Here is a 25,043-nt window from a genome sequence, read left to right as displayed (position 1 = left end):
AATCTATTTTAATGTTCCAGGTGATAAACTGGAGATAAATATGCCTAAACAATTACTAAATTATCATTGTAATATGCATTTCCCGAATGGCACATCTCTATGTGCCATTCTCATGGTCATTTAAACTGCAAGTAAATGTATTTACATGGAAAATAGTTGCCAACACCCAAGCCTCATATAGGCTTGTTTTTGTGTTTGTTACCATCAGCAGCTTTTGTGTACTTTTTGCACATACATTTTTGTTGTAAGGAGGAATTAAAGTGCATGTGGAGAATATAGCTGTAATCTTGTATTCCTCAGAGAGGAGTTGCACCAGATAAAGATCTCACAGTTTCAACTGGAATTGAAACTGTAAGATTTAAAAATACTTTTTAAAGAAGAATATGTTTAATATAAGTCAGTTTATGCAAAATGAAGCATGAACTTCTGCAGACGAGACAGTCTGTGTAGTGGAATTTGACTACCGAAGGGTTAAAACATACAGCACTTTTTTTTTTTTTTAATTTAGAATAGCAGGCAGATGTAAGTGTGTTGTGTTACCATGGTAATCAGAGCTATAGTCTTAAAGAAGTTACAAAGACAGAGTCAGATGTAACGGTAAAAAAACAGTGATTTTCCTAGGCTGCGCCTTGTTTTGGATGGAAATGCTGGCTCATGCAGTGTTGAGAGTGATCTCATTGGTTCACATCACAATCCTCCCTCTCATTTCTCTCTCTCTCTCCTCTTCTCTCTTTTTCTCTCCAGAATGGTAACACTGCCTTAGCTATTGCTAGGCGTCTGGGATATATCTCAGTGGTCGATACGCTGAAGGTTGTAACGGAGGAGATTACTACCACCACAACTGTGAGTTGCAGCTGCATTAAAATGTTTTTCTTCTTTATTCAGAATGTTGTCTTTCTTTTCTTCCCTCAGATTCCCCATGTACCTCTTTTTACTTTCTAGTTTAAGCCCCCCTTTTCTGTTAGGTTTTTGCAAAAGTGCTTTCAAAATATCTTTTTAGCATGTAGAAGTGTGTGCAATACATCAGGTTTTACTGATCCAGTTAACAAATTTTATGTGCATACAGAGGGAAAAACAACTACTGAGGGGCAGAGTAAAACTTTTTATCTGGAGATGGGTCTGAGCCACAAATCCAAACTTCCCAGAAGTTTGGGAGTTGTTGTATAGATCCTGCCCTGCTTCTCTATTTGTCTTTTTACCTCTCCCCTTCAGTCTCTTCTTACATTTCCACATTTCTTTTAACACCTGCTGGGGCTCAACCATTGCAGCGCACCACAGCAGGCTTCTTAGCATTTGGACTCTACCAGCTGTGGACTGGTGCCAAGCTTAATGATGCTCACTAGATGGCTCTGAATCGCATCAATCGTTTTTTTTCACTCAAGGCACTTTCAGTTCAAATGGATCCTGTTTTTGCAAAATACGGAAGAATTTTTCCTTATGTGTTCAGTCCTCTCACTCTTGGTAATCCGTATTTTTCAGGGTTTGTGAATAGTAGATGCTGTCCATCGGCAAGGTGGTACTGTTGCTTTAAGCCAGGAAAAAACATGTATTTTGACAAACTGAGAGGGGAAGGCTTTCTCTGCTTGTAATTTTACCTCCCATCTACAACTTTTTTTTAGAAGTTAGGAAGGGACAACATCAAAAATAGTGCATCATTTAAGAAATCAATTTTACTATAAATTTCCATTACTGCATTTTATCTTGGAACCTTGTTGTAGGATCCTGCTTTTTTTTTTTTTTTTTTTTTAAATGCAAGTAAGATCAGAAGTCTAGAAAACCTATCAGATCTAGATGTCATTTAGGAGCTCACAGATTGCTTAATAGATGCCACTATTCAATTAGGGAGGGGGCTAGGGGAAGGCAAAGGAATGCACTCTTGTTTAAAGAAATGGGAAAATTTGATTTTGCTGCATGCTGACGGCAAGTCTCCTTGTTATTAACTGAGGAAGATGGAATAAAAGTAGCATGGCATAGGGTTACAAACAGAGTGAGCCATAATTTATTAAAGACCTGCAAAAATCAGACTGAGTCAGATTTGGACAAGGAATTCCAACATAATTCCAGAAGTCTCTTCGTAAGGACTGTAGATTTTTGTTGATACTTCTTTCACGTTCTGATTTGACCATCTAGCACATCACACACACACAAGCATAAGCACATACATATCTGGAGATTTAAAAAAATATAAAAGCTAGATAATTTTTTTCAAGAAACATTAGCTCTATTTTCTATAGCATATATATTTTTTTATTCTCAGATGACACCTTTGCTGTTTTTAGTCTATTCTTTGCTGTGTCCTGTCACCCTTTTTCTATTCAGGCCTGACATAAGTTGTAACTTCCTTTCTGTCGTACATTGCACAGTGCTGTAGAGCCTTGTACCTTGTCATATATACATATAGTATGTTTTGTAATAATAAGGATCCAACTGTGAAAAGACACCTCTGAGTTATTTACTTTGGATAAATGTTTCTTTAAACTTTGAGAGTAGTGGCCTTTTCAACCAGATACCAGATGCTTGAGGTTTAGGGCTGAATCAAACGCTGAAACTTAATTGCATAGCTGAACTCTGATACTTGCATATGAGAGAAATCTGAAATCTTGCACTGTGTCTGTGTACAAACCACTATTTTTAAAAGCCAGGTGGGAACCCTCAGTGAACTCAGCAGATTTTTCAGATGTGAATTTGTCTGAATCTTTTACCTTAGGGATATACAGAATGTAAACCTCTGTTGTTGTTGTTGTTGATGATGGTGGTTACTGTTGATTAAACACAATTTTGAACAAGTGCTAAAAAGGAGGGATAAATAGCAGGCACTCATAGGCACTCCCTGCAATAAAGTTCTCCAAATGATGAGGTTGGTATTGCCAAACCAGCATTTAGCAGTGCAAAAAGGTACTGTCACCATAGCTACTTCATTCTCTGAGGTTGTAGCAGAGTGATGCATGGAGGATGTTAGAGAGGCTGATGCTTTATTAATATTCAAGTCACTGCCATTTGAGATGAGGAAAAAATCTCCAGTGCCAAAGCCTGTGGTCTAACTTTGAACAAATTTTCCTCTTATTTTTACAAGTTTAGTTGTTAGTGGACCCACATGAATATAAAGCAATAGAGTAAGGTGCACATATTTTCACTCTGCTTAGAGATGAAATGGAAGCAAAACAGAATAAGCTAGACTTTCAAAGGTTTACTGTGCAATAGAGTTTGGGGTTATTTATACAAATAGGCATAGTCTTCTGTTAGACAAATTAATGCATGAGGAGCCTTGTGATTTTTTTATGCTGTACTGCTGTTGAGTAATTAATTGCTGAACGTGCGTGCAGGTTTATATAAATCCATCTGAATTATTCTGTGTGAACACATGAAATTCTGGCCCTGCAAAGAAAGTTTTCAATACAGAAGCTTAAAGTGAAGTCCAGAATAGAGTTCTCAGTGGCCCTAAACAATAGTGAGTGGGCCATTCATGGAACTGGATAAGGATTTCAGATTTTGTATTTGTCATTATTAATGTGCCTATCAGTTAAAAAAATATATAAATATTTTTGTTTAAAATAACAACAACGAAACAATTCCCAGCTTCTGTTGGGAATTGATGTAGCATTAATAACTCTTACTGAGTTTAGTGTTCTAGAGATGATATTATGGAGTTTTTCTTCTGAAATACAGTCACATATGCACACACACATATACACACACATTGATTCATTTTTCCAAACTGTGTTTCAGTTGTTAAATTATGTAAAAGTTTTTTTTTATACTGAAGGGAAAATCAGGAAATAAATACAGTATCATTACTTCTTTGTAAATAAATAATAGTGCCTGAGGTTGTTACTATCCAGGAGCAGTACAAATCTAATTTATGAATAAATGGATGCCGTGATAAATTAACCTTATGTACTAGGGTATGCAGATCTAAGTGAATGCGAAGACAATACACAAAATACCTGACTGGCAGGGGGGAAGATACTCTATACCTGTAGCTTGTGGATCCATGTGTTGTAGCATCCTTTCACTTCTCTGTTCTTCTAATCCAATGGGTTTTGTATATAAGCCAAACTGGGGAAACAAGTTTTCTTAAATAAATTTTGGTAATACAACAAAAATGCAAAAACTAGCATCTGTGACTCCTAGGCAGTCCACTTCTTTCCCCTTTCTTCAGAACTTGATCATCTCCTTCTGCCTTTGTTTTCCTGACTTTTCTGTTATTTTACCTGGGGAACCTACAAACTGGCAATAGCAAAGCTGTGTTAAAATTTGTGTAAATATTATTATAATGGCAATTAGGATGCCAGTAAACTGGTACTCATGTACACTTTGGTATTTCACTTGAAAAATGCACAGCCCCCCCTTCACTTGGGTTTATTTCTTCAGCATGGTGCCAGTGATATTTTTTTATTATTATTATTTAGTGTAGGATGCATTTGTTAACTCATTGCTGTATTGCTGAAGAGACAAGGTCAATGTCACCTGAACAACAGCATGCTCTCCATCTGTCACAGCTGGCTTTGTCACCCTACTGCAGTTGTATCTGTGAAAAGCTGTAGGCATGCAGGGCGAAAAGTCAAACATACTGGTGGAGGCATTCAGTGAATATAAACGATTTTTTTCAACACAGCACGTGTGTTACGAAAAGCACTGCAGCAGAAACAACTGATTTCCTGAATCATGGTTAAAAGTGAGTTTAGGGGGCCTAATTGGGATTACGATTCGAAACAAATGTCATTGTTCTTTCCCTGTACCTCAGGAGAATTGAGAACTGCTGTCACAGTTAAATAAATTTTCAAAACTGTAAAGCAGGCTCTTTACGCAGATTTCCAAAGTAATTACTCTATTGGTAACTTTGTTAGTTTTGAAAATGCAGTATCTTAGAATAATCAAGAGTGCCTCGGATTGTACGCTCTTTCACTGCTTCTGCGTATAATGTTAATTTATGCTTGATAGATACCATCCACAATGGGGAGCGAAGTACTACCTCAGGGCGAGTTTCACACCACCGGTCTCCTGACCTTCCCCTCCACGCCAGAGGGGCACATCTGCTGCCACATGCCTCGAGGGGTGATGAGTTCACTCCCCTCCACAGCTCCTCAGTTCAGCTGACTGTACAGAGCTGGGTGGAGCCAGGGAAATATTTATTTTTCTGTTGTGACTAATGCTGTTCTGATCACTGCTCTTGTTTAAGTCCTTGACATTTTGTCTTTTGTATTGGAACACTGAAGAGCTTACTTCAGACAGCTTTCTCACACCTTGCACTTCTCGCAGCTTCTCTCATTGTGTTCTTTATCTACTTTTCTGATGTCTGTCTTGATGCTAAAAGGATATCCTCTATTCTTAATTCAGCACCCCTAGGCATCTCGTGTTTCCTCCTTATTTATGCAGATAAAGTCACATATAAGAAAATCTTCTAGCGTTCTCCTGCTCTGTGCTCTTGCACTTAGTGTCTTTTGAGCATGTACTTGGTCCCTGTACCACAAAATCAGAATCTCCAAATAGCATTGTTCTGATGTATATGTGATTTGGGGGAATACACATGATTTATTAAAGGGATATCATTAATATGCAGCGTAGTCAGTTCTGGGAGGAGTGGAGGAGAAAGAAATGTTTCAAGTGATCTGTGTAGATCCTTCACATCTTTTTTTAGTTTAAAAATTTCACATCATTCATAACTTCATTTCCAAATGCTTTACGATTTAATAATTTCCATATGCCACGTGCAACTCTGTGAATCTCTTCTGTAGACATTACCTAATTCATTTTAAAATCATCTTGGAAACACTGAACCGAATTGTTCTGCATGCACCATTTATAAATAAATTTGCTATGAACTTGCTTTTCTTTCCTTTTTTTTTTTTTTCCTTCTGACCAGCTCATTATCTTTGTGCGTGTGTTGTATTACTTCTCTGCCAGAGTAAATGTCACCTTATACAGCACTGAGAACAGGAGCTTCTGAAGTAATGTTAAACAATATAGTTAGGGGAAGGGGAATCACATTATGAAATGTCTCAACAGATCCTCACTTCTGCTGCTGTTGAAAATACTCTGTTATAAACTTGCTGCCTCTTTTGTTGTTTAATTTGAGGATTGATGATTCTGTCTTTGCAGACTGTAACAGAGAAACACAAGCTAAATGTACCTGAAACAATGACCGAGGTCCTGGATGTTTCAGATGAAGAAGGTGAGCAACTTTAAGTTCCTATTCCATACCACCTATGCCACCTGTAACAGAGGTTTAGGATAGCTGCTTCCGTACATCTTCGTTTTACAGTGCTTGAAATGATGATCTGTGTAATAGCATTTTTTTATGATGTAATCATTATGGCATTTGAATAAGTATGCCAAAAATTGACCCAAACCAAAATGCAACTTCTTTTTTAGGAAAAAAAAAATAAATAAAAGCTTACTATCTTATCTGAACCAAATCAGCAAATGCAAACATTTCTCAACTTGACATTTCAAAATTTAAATGTAAAGCAGTCCCAAAGCTGGATTTGACCCTCCCATAAAGATGAATTTGAGCAGTAAAATTTTTGGATCACAGCCACTTATTTCAGATACACATATCTAGGAGTTCTGCTTAATTGGAAACATTCACATAAGAAGATGCCTAAGGTGGAAGGTGAGGACACTGTTCCCTAGAGGGAGTATTTGGCACACGCAAATCACAGATGCATACAGCATGACATAAAGTAACAACATGCTAATAACTTTGGCACTTTGGTCCCAGACTTTATTGTGTGCACAGACGAGAGGCATATGTAGTATCGCTTAGCTAAGTCCCAAGAAAATTTCTGTGAACTTCTGTAGGGACTGATAAAGCACTGTGCTTTTAAACAGCACAGAGTTAAGGAAATAGCTTAAAAACATCCCTTTCTAAAAGTTCTTGAATGACATCGTACGAATCTTAATCACTGGGACAACAAATATATATACATGTACTTGCAAAAATTTTCTAAGTTCTTTTTGATAATCAGAAGTGTAAATTAATACTACAGTATCTTACATAAGTCATATTTTATGGTTACTATTCTTTTGTATAAATAATTTATAGAGAGGTTGTAGCTTCAAAATATCCTAGGGATTAGGAACACAAGTTCTTTTTTTCTTTTCTTTTTTTACCATTTCTTCCTTTTTTTTTTTTCTTTTACAAAGAACACGAATGCACTTGTGGTTTTAAATTGTTCTGGAAGTTACTCACATTCATATTCCTAAACTGCTTGTATTACTTTGCGAATTACACTGATAAATGAGTTACACTTGAGAAAGTACTGTGTTTAGGCTCCAGATACTATTTTTTTTTAATGCTTGCAAAGCTGCAAGTCAAAGCAAACAAGTGTTTGTTTGTTTTATTTATTTTATATTCAAAATAAGCTATTTTCTGCTGCAAAATGATCACTTAAGTTCTTTGTGTCAGGCTTGTTAATGCTGTGTTTTCTCTGTTTGAAGAACATCCAAATACTTGTATAATTATGATGACAAAAGACCTTTATATTACCTGTAGCCTTATGTTCATTTTGTTTCATTTTCCCCTATTCTTGTGAACTACTGTTTAGCCATCTTTAAATCTGCAAAGCACAGTATGTTTATCTGCTTCTACGGGATTAATATTTAGGGTGTTTCTTTTTCTCAAATCAATTTGTATGCTGAACAGCCTTTAAACACTCTGATGATGAACGCTTCAGTGATGGGGAAGTATATAGTTGCAGAGGTGCTGTTAGCAGAAATTCATGGAGTAAGATTTACAAACTTTCTCTTTTTGTTTAACTTGGTTTGTTTGTTTTATTTTTGTGCTGAAGCAACAGAAATTCGCTTAAGCTGGGTGCCTAACACTGCTTTTTTTCGTTACTTATAAAGTGTGGCTGGGCTTGTGTGTCCTGAAAGGTGGGAGGAATAAGGGAAGCCAGAAAATCCAAGATCTGCTACCTGTATCTCTAATTAGTTGGCAGAATTTACCATGACCATCCAGCATGACTAATGCTCTCCGGTGCATTGAATTAACATTCTCTGCTTCCTGTTACCATCTGACACCTACTGTTTGTCAATAGCCAGCCAATATGATACAGGTACTCGGGCACGTTGCCTCTCAGGGCTGCACTGAGCACTCACACCAGCAGTGCCTCTGTCTGTGATCCTGCTGCAGGTTGCTAAGCAGGTTGGCCACAATTAAAGCACCTCATGCCATTGTCCTTGTGAAAACAGCTTCTAGAGGCAAAATATTGAGGATGTTGAAAAAATGGCTAATGTGGATGGTAGTTATTAGAGGAACATGAAGTAGCTGGGGGCAGAAAGAGTGGAGAACTTTTTAATAAAGAAGATGAACTTTAGTGATTGTGTAGTCTTTATAAGTGGCTTGCAATAAAGTTTCTCTAATACTATGTTCTTGGCAGCTTTGAAGTGACATAGTATGTTCTGAAATAAATTAATGTGACATGGTAAACCTGCCAGCTGTAAGCATATAATGATAAAGTTCAACACAACAAAACTACTGGAGCAAATAAATACTTGAGGTTCCATGGTGGAGCCTGTTCATCCCTGGTGGTTGAGTATTTTACATTTTGCCTGGAAAACAGTTATCTTGCATAATTAGTATACTGTTACAATAATAATACAGTATTCTTACTCCTAAAATCCAGTCTTGGCAGTATAAAGTAAAGGGCCGTATTGTCTGTCAAATATTTTGGCTTGGTATGTAAGTAATTCTTTAATTTTCATGCTTAGCACTAGCATTATTTAGAATTCTTTACTTTTTAGAATACCTTAAAAATCCTACTTCATCTGCTCAAGGATAATTATGTGGGTCTAAATATGTGAGATACTCTGTGGCATTAATGAGCCTTTCCTGCTCTGTGACTGTGCAGTTTTATTTAGCAGTTTATTTATATACCACATAAATACACACATGCACATGTGTTTCTTACTGCTGCTTTCTTTGCTTGTAGTACTGCCAACCATGAGGAGTGTTTAAGGATAGTCATACATTGTTAGATCAGTGTTTGGAAGGTGATAGTCTGATATTGGGGGGGAAAAAAAAAAAAAAAAGGTTAAGAATGTGCTGCTCAGGGTTACACTAGATTCCCACAGGCATAGATGTTAAGTGATGTGATTCCTGTAATACATATCCAAGCCAGCAGAAAAGCCTTGTGTGCATACAGTCGAACTATAAAAATGTGCATTTTTAAGCATCATATCCGATTTTGCCGATTTTGTTTGTACTGTGACAAGTTTTAGTTCTGTTAAAGCTGTTGCCACAAAAGAAGCAATTTGCACATGAGGTGTCCTTGCAGCAGAAATGGGCAAGTACTGCAGAGTATCTTTTAAAATTTGAGTGAACTCTACAGAATTAGAGAAGTTAAGCACAGGCAAATGTTTCTGCTAGGACTAAGCCAGTGCAGACACACTATGAAATCTAGACTATTTTTTTCTCTCATATGTTAATATCATAGTGAGGAATATGTTGCTGTTCATCTCTTCTCATCTCTTATATTATTTTTGTGGCTAAAGAACTGTACAGACTGCCGATGATTTACCTTTGCGAATCCCATCTGAGACAGAACAGTAAGTGTAGCACTATACAGACCAGTCAGTAGGTCAGGTTATCAAAGAGCTCTCACTTATGTCTGTTTGCACCTCTATCTGCAACTGTTTTCAACCCATTTACCTTTTATAAGGCTTCACTGTCTCTCTGAGAACAAGTTCTGGCTGCTGCAAGTTGTCATGGGTCTAAACCACAGGTTTCCGTATCCTGCATTATGTCAGCACAAACGTTGCACCATGTGGTGAACCAGCCCTGAGAACTAATGTATCCAGAAATGAACCTTTGTTTGTTTTTACAAGCTGTTTCTCAGCTTGTAAACTTGACTACTTTTGCAGGCAGAAGGGAATAGAAAAGGTGAAGTAGAAGGTGAGACACCATGGGAGTGGCAACATGCCCCTCAGATGGCTATCGTAAAGGTCAGGTCACACTGCACAGCCATTAATGCTGACACTTTCATTGCAAAGAAGGGTTAGACAAAAGTCAAGCAAACTGTCACGTGCCACTAGTCAATGGAGTCTCAAAAATCAGATGGCACCACAATATCCAAAGAAAAAGCATCCTTATCATGAGAGTGCTTGTCTAAAAGTTGGTAGAAATTCACCCCAGTGCCTGGTTGAAACACAGGGTTGTTGTTTTATTTATTTTTTGTTTGTTTGTTTGTTTGTTTTTTCAGAAATTTGTATTTCTTGAAAAAAATCTAAAGGCCATAAAGGCATCTTAAAAAGAAAGACAGTAGGACATTGAATTTGTTGAAATATTCATAAAAATGGAAAAAGCATCATCTCATGTCCTTAAATAATTAAAAAAATAAATATATGCTAATACCTATATATGGTAGTGCCCCTGGGTCAGATTGTTGCATTTTTCCTCTCACAGAGTTGCTCCCTTTTTTCCCTTTTAGTTGTCAGGCTTGATCAAAATTGTGATACTGCATCATTTAAATGTATCCATGGTAACAGTGTCTGCATAACAGTGGGGTTTGCTATCCCTTCATGGCTGTGCACCAGTGACAGTGGCATATCTGTATACTATTGCACTGCCTAAGGACAACAAAAATGTGATCTTAGATTCTAAAAAAAACCAACAGTCTACAGCTAATCCATACCCATTTACATCAGATTTATGATTTTTAAAAATATCCATTTTATGGATTAAAAGTAGACCATTTTTTTTTCATTCTAGACAAAGTGTCAATGAACAGAACTTCCAAAGTTGCTTATTAAGTCTGGTTCAGATACACATGATCGATGGAATCAGGCCAGAAGTTACTGCTTTGCAGATACACAGTCCTGTAGGGTTCAGGAATTTATTGGTGATTCCTGAGTGACCCTGGCGAAGTTAGTGTAATTGTCTTGGACCAGTTGTTGAGTGGAATAATGATAAGCTGCTTTGCCTGGCCCTTTGGGACCATGCAATAAAATGCTGCATGCATCTGTCTACCTGTCTTCGTAACTGCTTGTCTGGAACTAACAGACTACATCATTGGTATTATGAATATTGTTATTATAAAATGATAATGTGCTCTGATGACCCAAAATATTATTTTTGTCAAAGAGAACATTTTCTGTTTGTGGTAACTGCAGTTTGCACATTGATAAAAATACTGAATTCCACAATAGTGTCTCTAAAAGCAGTAAACAATGCTAAAATGTAGCAGCGAGTACATTAACGCTACTGTCATGTGAGAGAAACGAGCAGTTAAATCTGGGCAGAATTCATTGATGTTGTACATGCACATCATTCCAATGAAATAGTGGCTTAATTAATGGAAGACTTAAGGAATAATTTGCCTAATAAAACCTGGAATTTAAAGTTGAAGTCAGCAACTGTTCCTGGTAAGAATTCCATAAGGTGCTGTTAGTGCACGCTAAAACACTGTAAATTCAGAATAACACCACTGATTTCATACACACTCTAAATTAAGCATCTTATAACTAGTGGTATAAAATATACCCAAAGACAGTTGATATACAGAAGTAAATCAGAAGCCATGTATTGATAATTCAACTGAAAAAGGGAAAGAAACGTGCTCACAAAGAAATAGGAAGTGAGTATTAATTCTTAAAACTTTACTTACGAGAACCTGCACAGAAAATATGCCTATATCAATCCCAATTTTTTAAATTATTTTTTATGTTTTAGATGCCCTAAAAGATTTGTTTTATGGATGGTTTACATTTACAGCTGGATCATTTTAACAAGGTCATCCATGATGATGGGAGTTGGTTCCCTGAAATGAGTTATACTTTATCTTTCTGCCTGAGCAAAAGGAGGATTTAAAAAAGAAATTCTTAAAAGTGTCAGATATGCCAATACCACAGCAAATGTGAAGAATGGTAGCCTTTTTTTTTTTTTCTGTGTTGTGTTAAAGTGAAAGGTTCTCAGTCTAATAGTTAGCTGCTCAATTTTTCTCTTATAGCTTTATTGACATTGTTGCTAGGATCCGTAAAGAAAAAAAAATACAACAAAGGCTTACTTGAATTTTTCCACTGAAATCTTTCAGACAGAATATAGCTTTCATTTCTTTTTTTATATCTGGTGTTGTCATTACAAAGAAATTAGACCTATTTTTATTGGGATAGAATTTGCTAAAGATTCCTCACTTGTCAACATTTTAGTACTGAAAAATAGGAGATTGTGGGTAGGCTGCAAAAATGTTGGCAAGTTTTAGAGAAACTGATGTTCTTCATTTGCTTCAGTGTTGTTGACAAAAAATAGAATTGACCAGATTAGCAATAATAAATGATGTCAGTGAAATCCGTAGGCACGATCAAAAGTACAAACACGTTTGTTTGTGCACAGAAGGAATAATGCATGCGCATGACCAGGAGACACTACTGTATTTACTTATACGTTCTGTCCTAAATGGTTACTTTATGAGCAGTGTTGAGCCTTGCATTATTTTCTGCAGAGATCGAAGTTACATGGGGAGCTACAACAGATTGTTCATTCAAGCAAATCACATCACATGTTAAAAAGGGGAAATGTTTTTTTGACTAGTCATACCCAGCTGATCGGAAGATGTCTTCAAAGCTACTGGATGTCATTCCTACTCCTGGATGGTTAAAAAAAAAGTATGCTTTTGCATTTGCATTAACCTTAATTAGCTGAAGATTGTCCCAATCAGAGGAATGTTACCCAATCCTTGCACAGCAGGTATTTCGGGCAGTTGTTCCCTCGGGAACAACATGGCTGTGACTTGTGTGTCTGCATATAACATTTTATAAATCTTATAAAAAGTGCTACGTGAAAGAGAGGTACTTGCCATGCGAATTTCGTAAAGGCAAAATTAGTAAGTAATTTGTATCCTTGATAAGAAGGAAAAGACCATTTCCCCATCATTTTCGCTTGAACAAGTGCAGAATCTTGGTGAAGGCTTGTTCTGAGTCACAGATGTCCGTACAGCTAGAGCAAACTTTCCTTGCTTAGTGCCCCATGTAAGTGTTTCATATTGAGAGGAAATTTCTTATTTCGTAGATAACACTTACCTGATTTAAAGTGAATTTTCTTCTTCCATGAGAATAAAGCACCATTCTGGGGGGGAACAAAAAGCCGAATCAGTTCTCCAGCACCTTCCCCAATGTGTTCTTTTAATGACATTTCCTGCCCAGAAATCTCTGAGGGATCTGCTTTATTGCTCCTCTTGAAGCCATGCAAGGCACTCATTCAAGTCCCAGGCTGACCGTACATCCCATGGTAGCCCCACCACACCCCAGACTTGTCAGCATGCCAGTTAATATGTGTGACCTTCCAAGGTTTCTGTGGCTTAGAGAGGCAGGAATAGCTTGTCCCGCTCCAGTTCTAGAAAGGTAGTGCTTTTCTTCTTTGTTACCTAGATCCAACTTAGCAGCTTTATAAATAGCACAGCTGTTACCTCTTGCATTTCAGGGAAACTCCTCGTGTGGGGGAGCCATTAAACAGAGGAGCGACTTCAGGGAACTGGAGGTGGCCGAGAGAAGTGTCAGAGAAACTGTGTTATGCATTTCTGTTGAGATGCTTACATCAGGACTTACATATTGCAGTAAAAAATCACGCTTACCGTGGCTGTCCCTTCTCCATCTGTGACTTCTAAGAAGCAGCACGTATGCGGGGAGCTGTAGACTTATCTGCATGTAGCAGAGAAAACAGTAATTTTGGCAATCTCACACGGCTGTGTCTGGCTTTAAAAACATCTCTTAAAGGCAATTTCTGGCAGTTTCTATCACAGCCCTCCTTCTTTCGTTTTTTAACCTTTTCCTACATCTTCTGTATGTTTTGTTAGAAACAGATCCAAAGGAATTCTCCTGCAGAAATTGCCTTAAATAGCAGGAGAGCACTGAGGGAACAGCCCCAGTCACTGCTTCCCCAAAAGAGTTGATGCTGTAGGTGTGTATCCAGAGTGTGGTGGTATAAAATTTAAAGCTGCTTATCTGATCTAGCATTTGCACGGTTCCCTGTGACAGTAAGGAGGATATTATTATTATTATTATTATTATTATTATTATTATTATTATTATTATTATTATTATTATTATTATTATTATTATTATTATTATTATCATTATTATTGTAAAATAATAATTGTAAAGAAATAATTTGTAAAGAAATAATATGTGACCAGCATAAACGGAAAAACAAAAGATGGGTAAGAGTCATCATACAACATTGCTGACTTGAGCAAAAATTTGATTAGTTGTGGATTTTTGTGAGCTGGCTGTTTGAGTCTGTTTAATGCAATCTCTGAAAACAGCTCTGTGTAGCTCTTACAGTGCCTGGCAATGGTATTTACTCAGCTCCCTAATCTAGGCGAGGAGAAAAACCTCCAGGCAGCTGTATTTTGAAAGGGCTGGTGAAGGGAAGGTTCTCGTTCATGCTGGGTGTGCTTTTTGTGTGCCTGCCTGCCTATCTGTGCTGATTGCTCCTCGTGTTTCATGGTGGTGTGAGGCTCCATCAAGCTGCCCGCAGGCCAGCAGTATGACGCCACTGCTGCTCGTCTGGTTTAGTTTCTGTGGCAGCAGCATCTTAAAGGGTCGGGGTCCTCAGAGAAGTAGCTGTTCAGTTTTTTTGGGCACATCTACAGCACAGAACAGAGCAGAGGGGAAAACTTCCCCCATCTTGGTTGTGGGGGTACCTCTCGGGTGAGCTGCATGACCATGCTGCTGGCTTAGGGGCTCCTGCCGTGGGACAGCTCACTGCTCACATGCAGCCCTCAGTCGCTGTGGCTGTCGTGCTTCTGAGCCACTGTGTTTGCACAGCTCAGTACTCTGGTACACATGGATTCGCCAGCACAAGAACCTCCGAGCTGTGCTTCGCTGCTTAAAGTAGTTATGCCCTTGGTTGGCTTGGTTAAGGCAAAGATTTAAGACCAACAGAGCAACCATTTAATGTAGTTTTCACTTGCCCATTACTGGTTTCTTTATTGGGCCTTCCTCGCCTTAAACATAGTGTCTAAGTCCTAAAGCTTACTGAATTTTCAGGTTCTGATTCTCAGATTTACTGTCTCTTTTATTCCACCTCTACAGCCTGTTTTCTCTTCTTTCCCTGTCTTTACTCACCTTGGATCCGGTGCTTCAAAGTGTGCTAACTGTACAAAACGTATGATTTGGGGAGTGTGGGGTGCTTGCATTTTGTTGCAAGGCATTAGTTTGACCACTGGAAGCAGATTAATGGACTAACTGGATCACTCGTGAGAGTGCAGTGGGACCATGACACTTTGTGTGTTATGGCAAAGCTGCCCGTTGTATTGGGAACCATTGGCACTCTGCAAAATAAAAATAATAGCAACAAGTGCAGGAACTCAAATATTTGCCATTTTTTGTTTAATACTAAATATAGAGGGTTGGAGATTTTTTGTTTGACTTCTGTTGTTCAAGCGTCCTTTCCAGTAAATCCCCAGTGTTTCTTTTAGCAGAGTCCAGCTGATCGGTATTTCTGTCTATTTTCCTTCTGTTCATAACTCCCTAAAGGAGATGACATTGTTCAGAAAGTCAGATTTGGACAAAATCTTTAGAGATATGTGAGAGATGAGCAGTGGCCGGGATGAAAATGGAAATTGGAAAATTTTGAAAATTGAAAAATTTCCAAAATGGAAATTGGAAAATTTTGCACTGGAAATCTGGTAAGATCAGTGTAAAGGGCTATGTGTGTCATGAACTGCTTAGTAAGTGGAGAAAACAAGACTGCCATTACTTTGGTGGGGAATGTGAATGAAGCATTTCCAGCATGATTAAAAGGGGTCATTTCTTGTACTGCTACAAAACTGCCATCCAGTAAAATGTGCTGTATAAAGAAGCTCATGGTCAGCTGAATGTGTAATTTCTTCTCAGCAGATAACAAATCTGTATATTTTTGTACAAATTCCAGTACAATGAGTTGGCTGAGATTCAGAAGTAGAGCTGTGTGAGATATTTTAATGACAACACTGAGATATTTTAATGACAACGCAGTGTTACTGGCAGGATGAATGAGTGCTTTTTACACAAACTTAAAATAATTCCCATTGTGTATGTGCAGTTGCCCTGCAGACCTGACATTAAGACTCTCAGATAAGCACGGTTGTATGAAGAGTTATGCTGCTGCACAATTATTTATATTTATACTTAAACACTTTTTTTTTTTTTCATATACTAGGCCATGCAGGTTTTTTTTAGGAGTTTTGGTTTCATTCAGTGAAGAAGGAAGGGCACAGGGCTTTGTGGGGAGTGATATTAACTTCTGGTTGCCTCACTCAAGACTAGTACACTAGCAAGTAAGCTGCATTACCAACAGATAAATGTTCTGAAGGCATCATGAACAAAGGCTGAGAGAGCTGGCAATGTTTAACCTGAAGAAGAGAAGGCTCCATGGAGACCTTATTGTGGCTTTTCAGTACTTAAGGGGGCTTATAAAAAAGATGGAGAGCAAATTTCGCTTGGTCAGATAATGACAGGACAAGGGGGAACGGTTTTAAACTAAAAGAAAGGAGATTTATGTCAGAGCTTAGGAGGAAATTCCTCACTCAGAGGGTGGTGAGGCCCTGGCACAGGCTGCCCAGAGAAGCTGTGGATGCCCCATCCCTGGAGGTGTTCAAGGCCAGGTTGGATGAGGCCCTGGGCAACCTGACCTAGTGAGGTGTGTCCCTGCCCATGGCCGGGGCTAGAGCTGGATGGTCTCTAAGGTCCCTTCCAACCGAGCCATTCTGTGATTCATGCATACTCCTACTGCTGCTTACAGATGTTCACATCATACAAAACTGCGAGTGTTACTTAGACCCGTTATTGACAACTCTTAGATGAGAAGCCAAAGTTGAAATAAGAGCAGAGATTTGATTTTTTAAAGGATGTGGGTGTGATGGAAGTGGTGAAGATTTCGCCTTTGTTTCTGTTATAGCTGGAATGTCCGGCGTGATTACCAGTATCTAGTTATTCACAATATAACTTGATATTCCTTTTATTGTTTGATTAACATCATTGCCTTTAATATCTTCCAAGTTTTCACTAAGCCCTCTGCTTTATAATTTGACATTCCCAGGAAACAGGAGGCATCATCTGTCAGAAGGCAGGAAACATGCCATGATTAAATGCATTTCATTGTTTTCTGTGAAACTGTGCCCAGTTTCTCCCTCTTAATGTGGGCAGATGGAATTTTCAAGAGCTGTTGTTTTTAAACTGAAAAGATTTAGGGCTCACTTTTATATATAATACTTGTGTACACACATAAAAAAAATATCTTTAAAATCCCCAAACTTACATGTTTTTTGGTGAAAAAAATAAAAATGATTTATTTATTAGCTGAAACATCAAGCTAGACAAACTAACATGATTTGTTTTATGAAAACAAATACCAAGTTTTCTTCCTTTAGGAGTGAGCACCACTCATGTACTTTGTTGTGCTAAGATTTTGCAGGGAAAAGAGAAGGGTGCTCTACTAGAAATGGCAGCAGTAGCATTAATTGTTTTTGGCAGCCTTGCTTTGTTAGCTCTTCAGATCACACAGGAGGCAACTGTCCTGATGCCCAATGAATTCTGTTTGTAACAGCGCAGAGACCACTTGTCTAACCCTTGCAATCCTTTGTGTTTCTGAGCATATCAGGGTGAATTCCTGCAGCTGGGACGTGTAGCTGCTGATTACTGCTCCTGTATGAAAGCTGCAGTCTTCTTCACATAACTGAACAGGAGCTTCAGGTTCTTCACACTTGCCAGTGCAGCTGAGAAAATGAGAAAAACTGAACACATCGATGGCCAGCCTGGGGTCCTGTTGTGTGCTTCTGTGGGCCACACCAGGCTGCTGGCAGGCTCACCCTCACCAAAAGTGGCTGAAATACTTAACGTCTCCTTGAATAAACTGTGGAGAGAAACTGTCTTGCAAATAGGAATGAAAAGAAACACCTACATGCTGCTTGGCAATTGAAGCTGTTTTGTTTGTCTGCCAGCAAAAGCAAACGATGACTTCATATAGACAGAATTTCCTTGGGAAAATCATTTTGGGCCTGAAATTTCAAGTTATATGTGCAAAAAGGTTACTGTATCAAATAACCAATTATCATTTAGGCTTTGATTCATTGTGATTTTGGATTAACAATCAGTAGCATCTACATATGTGAATTTATTTCCAGATTCTGGATATGGCCATGTTTTAGAAATAATAATCTTTTGCATATCACAGAATGATGTTGGAACTTGGGTGAGATGTCCTCATATGAAGAGGTATTTGGACAATGGAGAGTTTGAATTAGGATTTGCAACTGCCAGGCATAAGTCTAGAGAAAACACTTTTCCCGGTGAAAACATGTAGCATGCAGTCAAATATATGGCAATATTTAATCTTAAGCTTCCCAGTTGTGATACAACATACCTGTGACTAGAGAGCTAAAAAAGATGAAGTGGTGGACAGACCATGCTTTACAGAATAGCAAAGAAATTTGCCCCTTGACAGTATGTGCAACAGCAAAAAATAGATTAAATACAATTGTTTATTCACCTTTATTTATTTTAATTTCCTTTAATCCTGCTTGATGTGCTAGCTTTATTAAATACATTAATTGCTTGTGGATTGCAGTGTTTCCTGAGTGGGAAATGCCTTCCTGTAATTGTGCCATTCAGTTGTTGATCCCCATGTGCAAATAAAATCAAACGTGTGTGTGCTTATCCCTGTCCTTTCTGTGTTTGGTTTAAAGGTGATGATACAATGACAGGAGATGGAGGAGAGTACCTTAGGCCAGAAGACCTCAAAGAACTCGGAGATGACTCTTTACCAAGCAGCCAGTTCTTGGATGGTATGAACTACCTGAGGTACAGCTTGGAAGGAGGGCGATCTGACAGGTATTTGCCTGGACACGTTTTCTTGTGGCAGTTCTACACACATTTTGTTGTAAGTGTTTGAAATTCCTTTCTCAGTGTCTCTAAATCAAGGGAGACATGGGATCCAATTGTCAAGATTTCTGCATTAGATAGGTCAGTGTGCCAGTCGCCACTTCATAGGAGAAGGTGTGGTCAGGAGGAATATCTCCTAACCAGTCCAGAAACGAATACATCTGGCACTAATACTGTACTCAGAATCTAGAGAAGAATTTGTTTCTGATTCTTGAAAAAGCATGGCTTGCTTTATTGCCCTTGTGGTCAGGCAAAGGAAGAAGAGTCTAGCTGTGTATGGAAAGGGCTCATGAATCATCCTGATCTCCTGACGTGAGTGAGGGAATGGGTGGGTGGACAGGGTCTTTTAGCAATAGGTGAGCTGACTTTTTGGAGTAGTTCATGGGGAACTGAGATTCATTAAAAACAAACAATCAAACAAAAAAGAACAACAAAAACCTTGGGATCTTGGCAACAGAAAGTATTTGTAGTGTGAAAGTATTTGAAAACTTCGTTTTCCAGTCTTGATTGTTATTTTGGCAGCATTTCTGAAGCTCAGTGGAATCAGTTGGATCCATTCTGTTTACTTCAGTAGGCTGTGAATTGCTCCTGGAACAAAAGATGTCAGGAAACAGTTTAGTTTGCTTCACAGCATGTGTAAATCTCTCATCACTGAGGTCTTATAAACTCGGAGTCTTTGTTGGTTTTTAGACAGCTCCAGTGAATCCACTGAAAACAAAGTGACTGTGTTGCTTTTGAGTCTCAGAAGATGTTTATGAACTGCATCAGAGTGCTTAAAAATCAAACCCTTTTATTACGCTTTTTCAATGGTAACAACATGTTTTTTTTTTAAGATGTTGTATGGGAGTGATTGTGCTGGCAAGTGTTAAGTTAGTTTTTGCTCTCATTTAGAATAATTTAACTTTTAAACACTGTCGATGGATTTCAGTAGATTTTCACAGCCATATAATTGATGTGTCCTATTTTGTGTTTTATGAAAGTGATTTCACATTATTTATCAGACATGGTTATACTGAAATGAAGCAAAATGATAAAGGCAGAAAGAATGAAAAAAAAGGACATTTTCTAACTCCATGTGTCATTTTCTGTCACCGTCAGGTTACTGGTTGTAAGAATTTTCAGACTGCTTGCATTAGTTTGGTTTTGCTTGTGATTTTCATTGCATCACACTGATGTTGGTTTTTCAAGAAATTCAGCAAAGCAAAATAATGTTAGCAGCCTATACTCACATAATTTTATGCATTAAACAATTTGATTTGAAAACATACATATTTTTTTCTGTTGTAACCATCTTCCCTATTTATTTTATTTCTCTCTCCCCTTCATTCTTTTTCATATGCTTTCATAGCACCATGCCCAGGTAGGTATTACATAGCATGAAAACGTCGTCTCTATATCCTTTCATGGCACTTGTCTCTCTTCATCCATTTTGGAGGCCTGCTGTGGGGCTGGAATGTTGACCTTAAGAACCAAATGAAACACGTTGTTGGAGGTGGTAGTAGTCTTAAATGAGTTTGTATGCAGAGGTAAATAAAGGTACCACAGTACTGTCTGTCTAGGAAGGTCACAGTGTGACGTAGCCACTGTCCCAGAGAAACTTCTCTGAAGCTACGTGAGATTGATCGCAACTGGTAGCTGTCCTCCTGTCATCGTGCTGCTGGGAAAGTCAGCTGTTCTCATCTTTATGTGGAGAAACAGGGGTAGAATAAAAAAATCAATAGAATTGACTACATGAGGTGGATTCTCCTGAATATGGAGAAAAAGAACTGATTCAGGCCACATTGGATCAGCAGTATTTTTGTGTTCCTTCCACCTCTCTGGCTCATGACTGCTGAGAGGAAGGCTTTCAGTCTGAATAGTGAAATGTTTTCAAGGCCAATTTATACAGTTTTCAATGATATCAGCTCTTTTCCCAAGTTTGTGAAACACCTTATGCTTCCCACAGTGACAGGTACACTCACCTGGGCTAGAGATTGCTAGATCTCTGACTCGGCTGGAAAGTGGATGCGTACAATGTGGTCCTCTAGTCAACCAGATTAGAAACTTGGCTAGATTTTGCTGCTTTTCTGGGCTTTGTGCAGCATTTAGGACAGGTGATGTTGCATGCCTGTGCGTTACCTAACACAGGCAAGACACTCTTCTGTTGGGAGCTTTGCAGGGCTGCTGGGTTCCATGGTTCAAAGAGGAGAGTGTTATTGATCACAAGCTCCGGGGCTGAGATTTATCAGCCGGATTTGGAAAGAATCTGCACTTAGACAGTAGTGTCACTGGTTACTCAGGGTCATATTTTAATAATAAAAAATAATAAACAGTTGGTTCTGTCCAACAGCACTACAGTTCCATAACTGGGCTGTTATTTCAGTCAGCGCCTCTGTTCCTAAATCTCAGAAGCACAGGCTTGAACTGCTGGTTAGCTCTCCATGTAGCTGGTACAGTGCACAGAAGAGGGGCAGCAGCATCTGAACTAGTTCTGAAATAAAGTGTAGTAAAAAATTAAAGTAATTTGGTACAGACCTTAGTCGTGCTTGTGCACACCTTGTCTATTGAAGAAGTCCATCCTGTGAGTGCATTGGGTGTGTACTGGAGCGCACACAGATGTGCCACGTACTGGATACGTTCTGGCCGTGGTGGTGGTAGTAATGTCAGGTACCTGCAGGAGAATACTGACAACGTCACCATACAGTAAAACAGTCAAATCTAGGACATACTTCTGGTCATTTAGTCCCTGTCCAGGACATGACATTAGCTGAATGGCAGAACCTACAACCTGGATGGTGAACTTCTTGCAAGCATTGCATGGCACAGCAAAGCAGTTCTGAAAGTGTTGAGTATTAAAATCAATAAAGTGTAATGATGGCAAATGGGGTCTGCTACTGGAGCTCGCTTTCCACCCAAAGAACAAATGTTCACCAAAGTACTGTTGTTATGAGTAAACTACATGTACTCTGCCTACTTAGTTCACCCTAAAATGTTTAACCAGAGTACCCTTCTGTCAGGAGTTCCTGTCATAATTTTTTTCTGAAATCATTATATGAAAACAGGGTGAACTACTTGAAATCAAAATAAGTTTTGTTGTTTGTTTTAATGGAATCAGAGTTTTATTCCAGAAGTGAGCGATCCCAATAATATAAATATCAGCCTTACATGTCTGGGTGAAAGACATTTCATGACATGTGAGATTACTTGGTTGTGTTTTTTTTCTTTTCTCAAGACTTTTCTAACATTGATACTTGTGTAATACTTACCTTTGCTTTCAGTTTTGTGCAATCCATCTGTTATGCTAAATAGGCATAACAATGGCATTGATCATTCTTCATTGTAATATATTTCTATTAATAAGGTTATAATTTGCTTTTAAAAATGGATCAAAAATTATTAAGTGAATTTAGCTATTGTTTAAAAAGGCTGATTGGTCTGAATCAGATACTAAAATCTGATTTCCATCAAGATCTGCATTTAAAGTACTTGAATCTCATGTCCACAACATAATCGTGATATTTTTATTGCCAACTACTGAAAAATTAATTATCCTTAAAAAATCTGCATGTCTAGATAAATGGCCTACTGTTCTGATCCCGCGTGTTAGTCATTATGAGTACTACTCATGGGTGCGTAAGCCATGAGAATAAAACTGCTTCCTTCAGTTACATGTGCTGCCTTCCTCAGGGTACAGAACAACATCACAGAGAGCACGTACAACATCTGAAGGTGGCTCATCTGTTTTTAAAGGTCACTATTGTAGTACTGCTGCTAGTAAATACATATAAAGGACAAAACTCGTGAGATTTGGTAGCAGGAACCCCATTTACCTCAATATGTCCTTCTGTGGTGTCTTGTCTTTTTGGCTTTTTGCTCCTGGATGCTGCAGTTAAATTCTGAGCCTGTGCTTGGAAGCAGCTTATTTATTGCCTTGCATCCCTCATTGCTACAGCAACCAATGCTCTGTAGAGCTGCGTGTACTCACAGAGAAAACAGTGCTGACATTCGGACTGCTGCTCGAGAGATGCTGTTAGCATACAGAGGAAGAACCTTGTGTCGCACGGGAGCTTGTGGCTGGCCACAATTCACCTTGCTGTGTGTATCTTCCAGGGGACAGGATCAAGCCTTATGCATTTACAGTTTTAATGGGAGAGAGTAGGCAAGAGTCATTTCAGCTTTTCTTCGGGTGTTAGCATTCTGGTTTCTGTAGTAATTTGTTTGCATTATGAAGCAGGTGAGAAAACTCCTCCAAAGAGCCTTACTGAAAAGGAATTCATGCTCCTTGCAATAAGGAAATGATCATGCCAGAAAGCCATTTGTGAATATAAACTGTCACCTAGACTAATCTCCAGGTTCTGTGTTTGGGGCAAACAAAAGTCAGCCAAAAGACTTCATGGCCCTTGGTCAGAAAGGTGGCATACCGGATTTGTAAAGCTGTTTTCCCCCCCATGACTATTACATACTCCCCCTGGAAGCTGCATGATATTGCTAATAGCACGCTTTTTTTCATTCTCCCACTCGTTCTCTCATCACACCTTTCCAACATCATCTGTACTGCTGATCCATTGCTATGGCATCCTACCAACCTACCAGCCTGCGGTCCTTCAGTTCAGACAGGTCTCACACACTGAGCCATGCCTCCTACCTGAGGGACAGTGCCATGATCGATGACACGGTTGTAATCCCCAGCCAGCAGGTAAGCAGTCTCTTTACTTCACTCACCAGTTGGACAAATACGGAAACATAAAAAGATTGCTGTTTGGATTGTAGTAATGATGCCGTGTAGTGCATGCTGCTTGTCTAGTGTAATACAAATCTCTGTAATTTCAGTTGATATTTAATGGCATATTGTACTATATGCAATATGAAACTATTCCAAGATAAATGGCTATGCTGAGTGAATGTAGTACAGGATCTATCTTTATAACGTTCTCCATTTTAACTTATTTTTGAATGATACTAATAGCCATTGGGTCAAATATTCAGGCGATCTAACGAACTGGAGGGCATTGTCCTGAAAGATAATATTGTGAGGCATGCCTGTAAGTTAAAAAAATAATGATTAGGAAATGCCGCTTTGATAAATCACATCATTCATTTCAGTATGAGCACTAACAGATATGATTGCTTTGGGCAAGTGTAAAATGTTACAGTAAGTAATGTCTCTAATATGCTTATGCTATTATCATTCACTTGTTTTCTTTCTGAAGAGTGTAAACACTTTAGGCAGTACTATGCAAAATGCATCTTCTTGTTTGGTTGATTAATTGGTTTTATTGTAGTATAAAGCGGGGCTTTTTTTGCTTACAAAGGTAACAACGTTGGCCAAAGAAGCTGAGAAGAATTCATATCGCTTAAGCTGGGGTCCTGAAAACTTGGACAATGTGGCTCTATCTTCCAGCCCTATTCACTCAGGGTGAGTGTATCAATTAGCATTATCTCTTTTATTTTATTAAAAAAAAAAAAAAAAAAAAAAAAGAGGGAGAAAGAGAATACCAGCAGTAGCAGCAGCTTCAACTAATTCTTAACTAGGAGATGTATTATAAATTCATTTTCTCCTAGAGCTGTCAATAAATTACTACAGTCAGTTACATTCTGATAATCGATTAAATCTAAGTCAGTGAACTGATGCCAGTTAGCTTTCAGTGAGGTTCAAGAGAGAGAAGATAATAAGATGCATACACACTTGCATCTGTATAAATTTTATGGAAAAAAGTCATTTTTAAAGTTAGTAATAATTGAAGCCAAGGGCCTCATGAGTTAATTAACCCTCAGAGGGCAAGTTAATTCCTGTGCTAGTGGATTGTGCAAGCACCAACTCTAGTGTTTGTCAGAATTACTGATAAAGAAAAAATACAAGGATTTTAAATTACATGAAGCCTGTAATAGACAAGCAACCCAAACATGAGGTGCTTTACACACATTTGGCCATAATGTTCATATATTCTCACACTTGACTTTCTGTAAGTGTTTACATTCAGGCAAAGTTATTGGAATGGAGTAAGACCGGACGAAATGCAGGCCCAGCCAAATTCTTACTAATAAAGCTTATCATGGTTGGCCTCAAAATCTGTGCATGCAATTGAGCGCTCTTGCTTACTGCGTTTGAAGTAATTTTATACTTTACACTCAGTTCTACACTTGTGTCCTGCCATCAGGTTTGACGAGGCACGTGCGGATGAATTAGTAATCAACGTCATACAAAA

At 38.4% G+C, this 25,043-nt stretch overlaps 1 protein-coding gene across 24 annotated transcripts in view; it reads left to right on the top strand.

The window, feature by feature from the left end:
* ANK2 (ankyrin 2) overlaps positions 1-25,043 on the top strand; it is a 336,396-nt gene that overhangs the window by 255,242 nt on the left and 56,111 nt on the right. For 16 of the 24 annotated variants that reach the window (XM_082759087.1, XM_082759101.1, XM_082759095.1 and 13 more), the window contains 5 exons: positions 745-843; positions 6,100-6,172; positions 18,663-18,807; positions 23,431-23,533; positions 24,150-24,253. In XM_082759087.1, coding sequence (XP_082615213.1) covers positions 745-843; positions 6,100-6,172; positions 18,663-18,807; positions 23,431-23,533; positions 24,150-24,253 — 524 coding nt within the window. Of the gene's footprint in view, positions 1-744; positions 844-6,099; positions 6,173-7,645; positions 7,727-18,662; positions 18,808-23,430; positions 23,534-24,149; positions 24,254-25,043 lie in introns of all 24 variants that reach the window. The other 8 variants (XM_082759097.1, XM_082759090.1, XM_082759105.1 and 5 more) reach the window with 1 other exon arrangement.

This window comes from Aythya marila (genome assembly GCF_965140915.1).
Source record: "Aythya marila genome assembly, chromosome: 4".
In the NCBI taxonomy this organism is placed as follows: Eukaryota; Metazoa; Chordata; class Aves; order Anseriformes; family Anatidae; genus Aythya; species Aythya marila.
The sequence above is the reverse complement of the archived record's forward strand: the minus strand, read 5'-3'. Positions and strand labels throughout refer to the sequence as shown.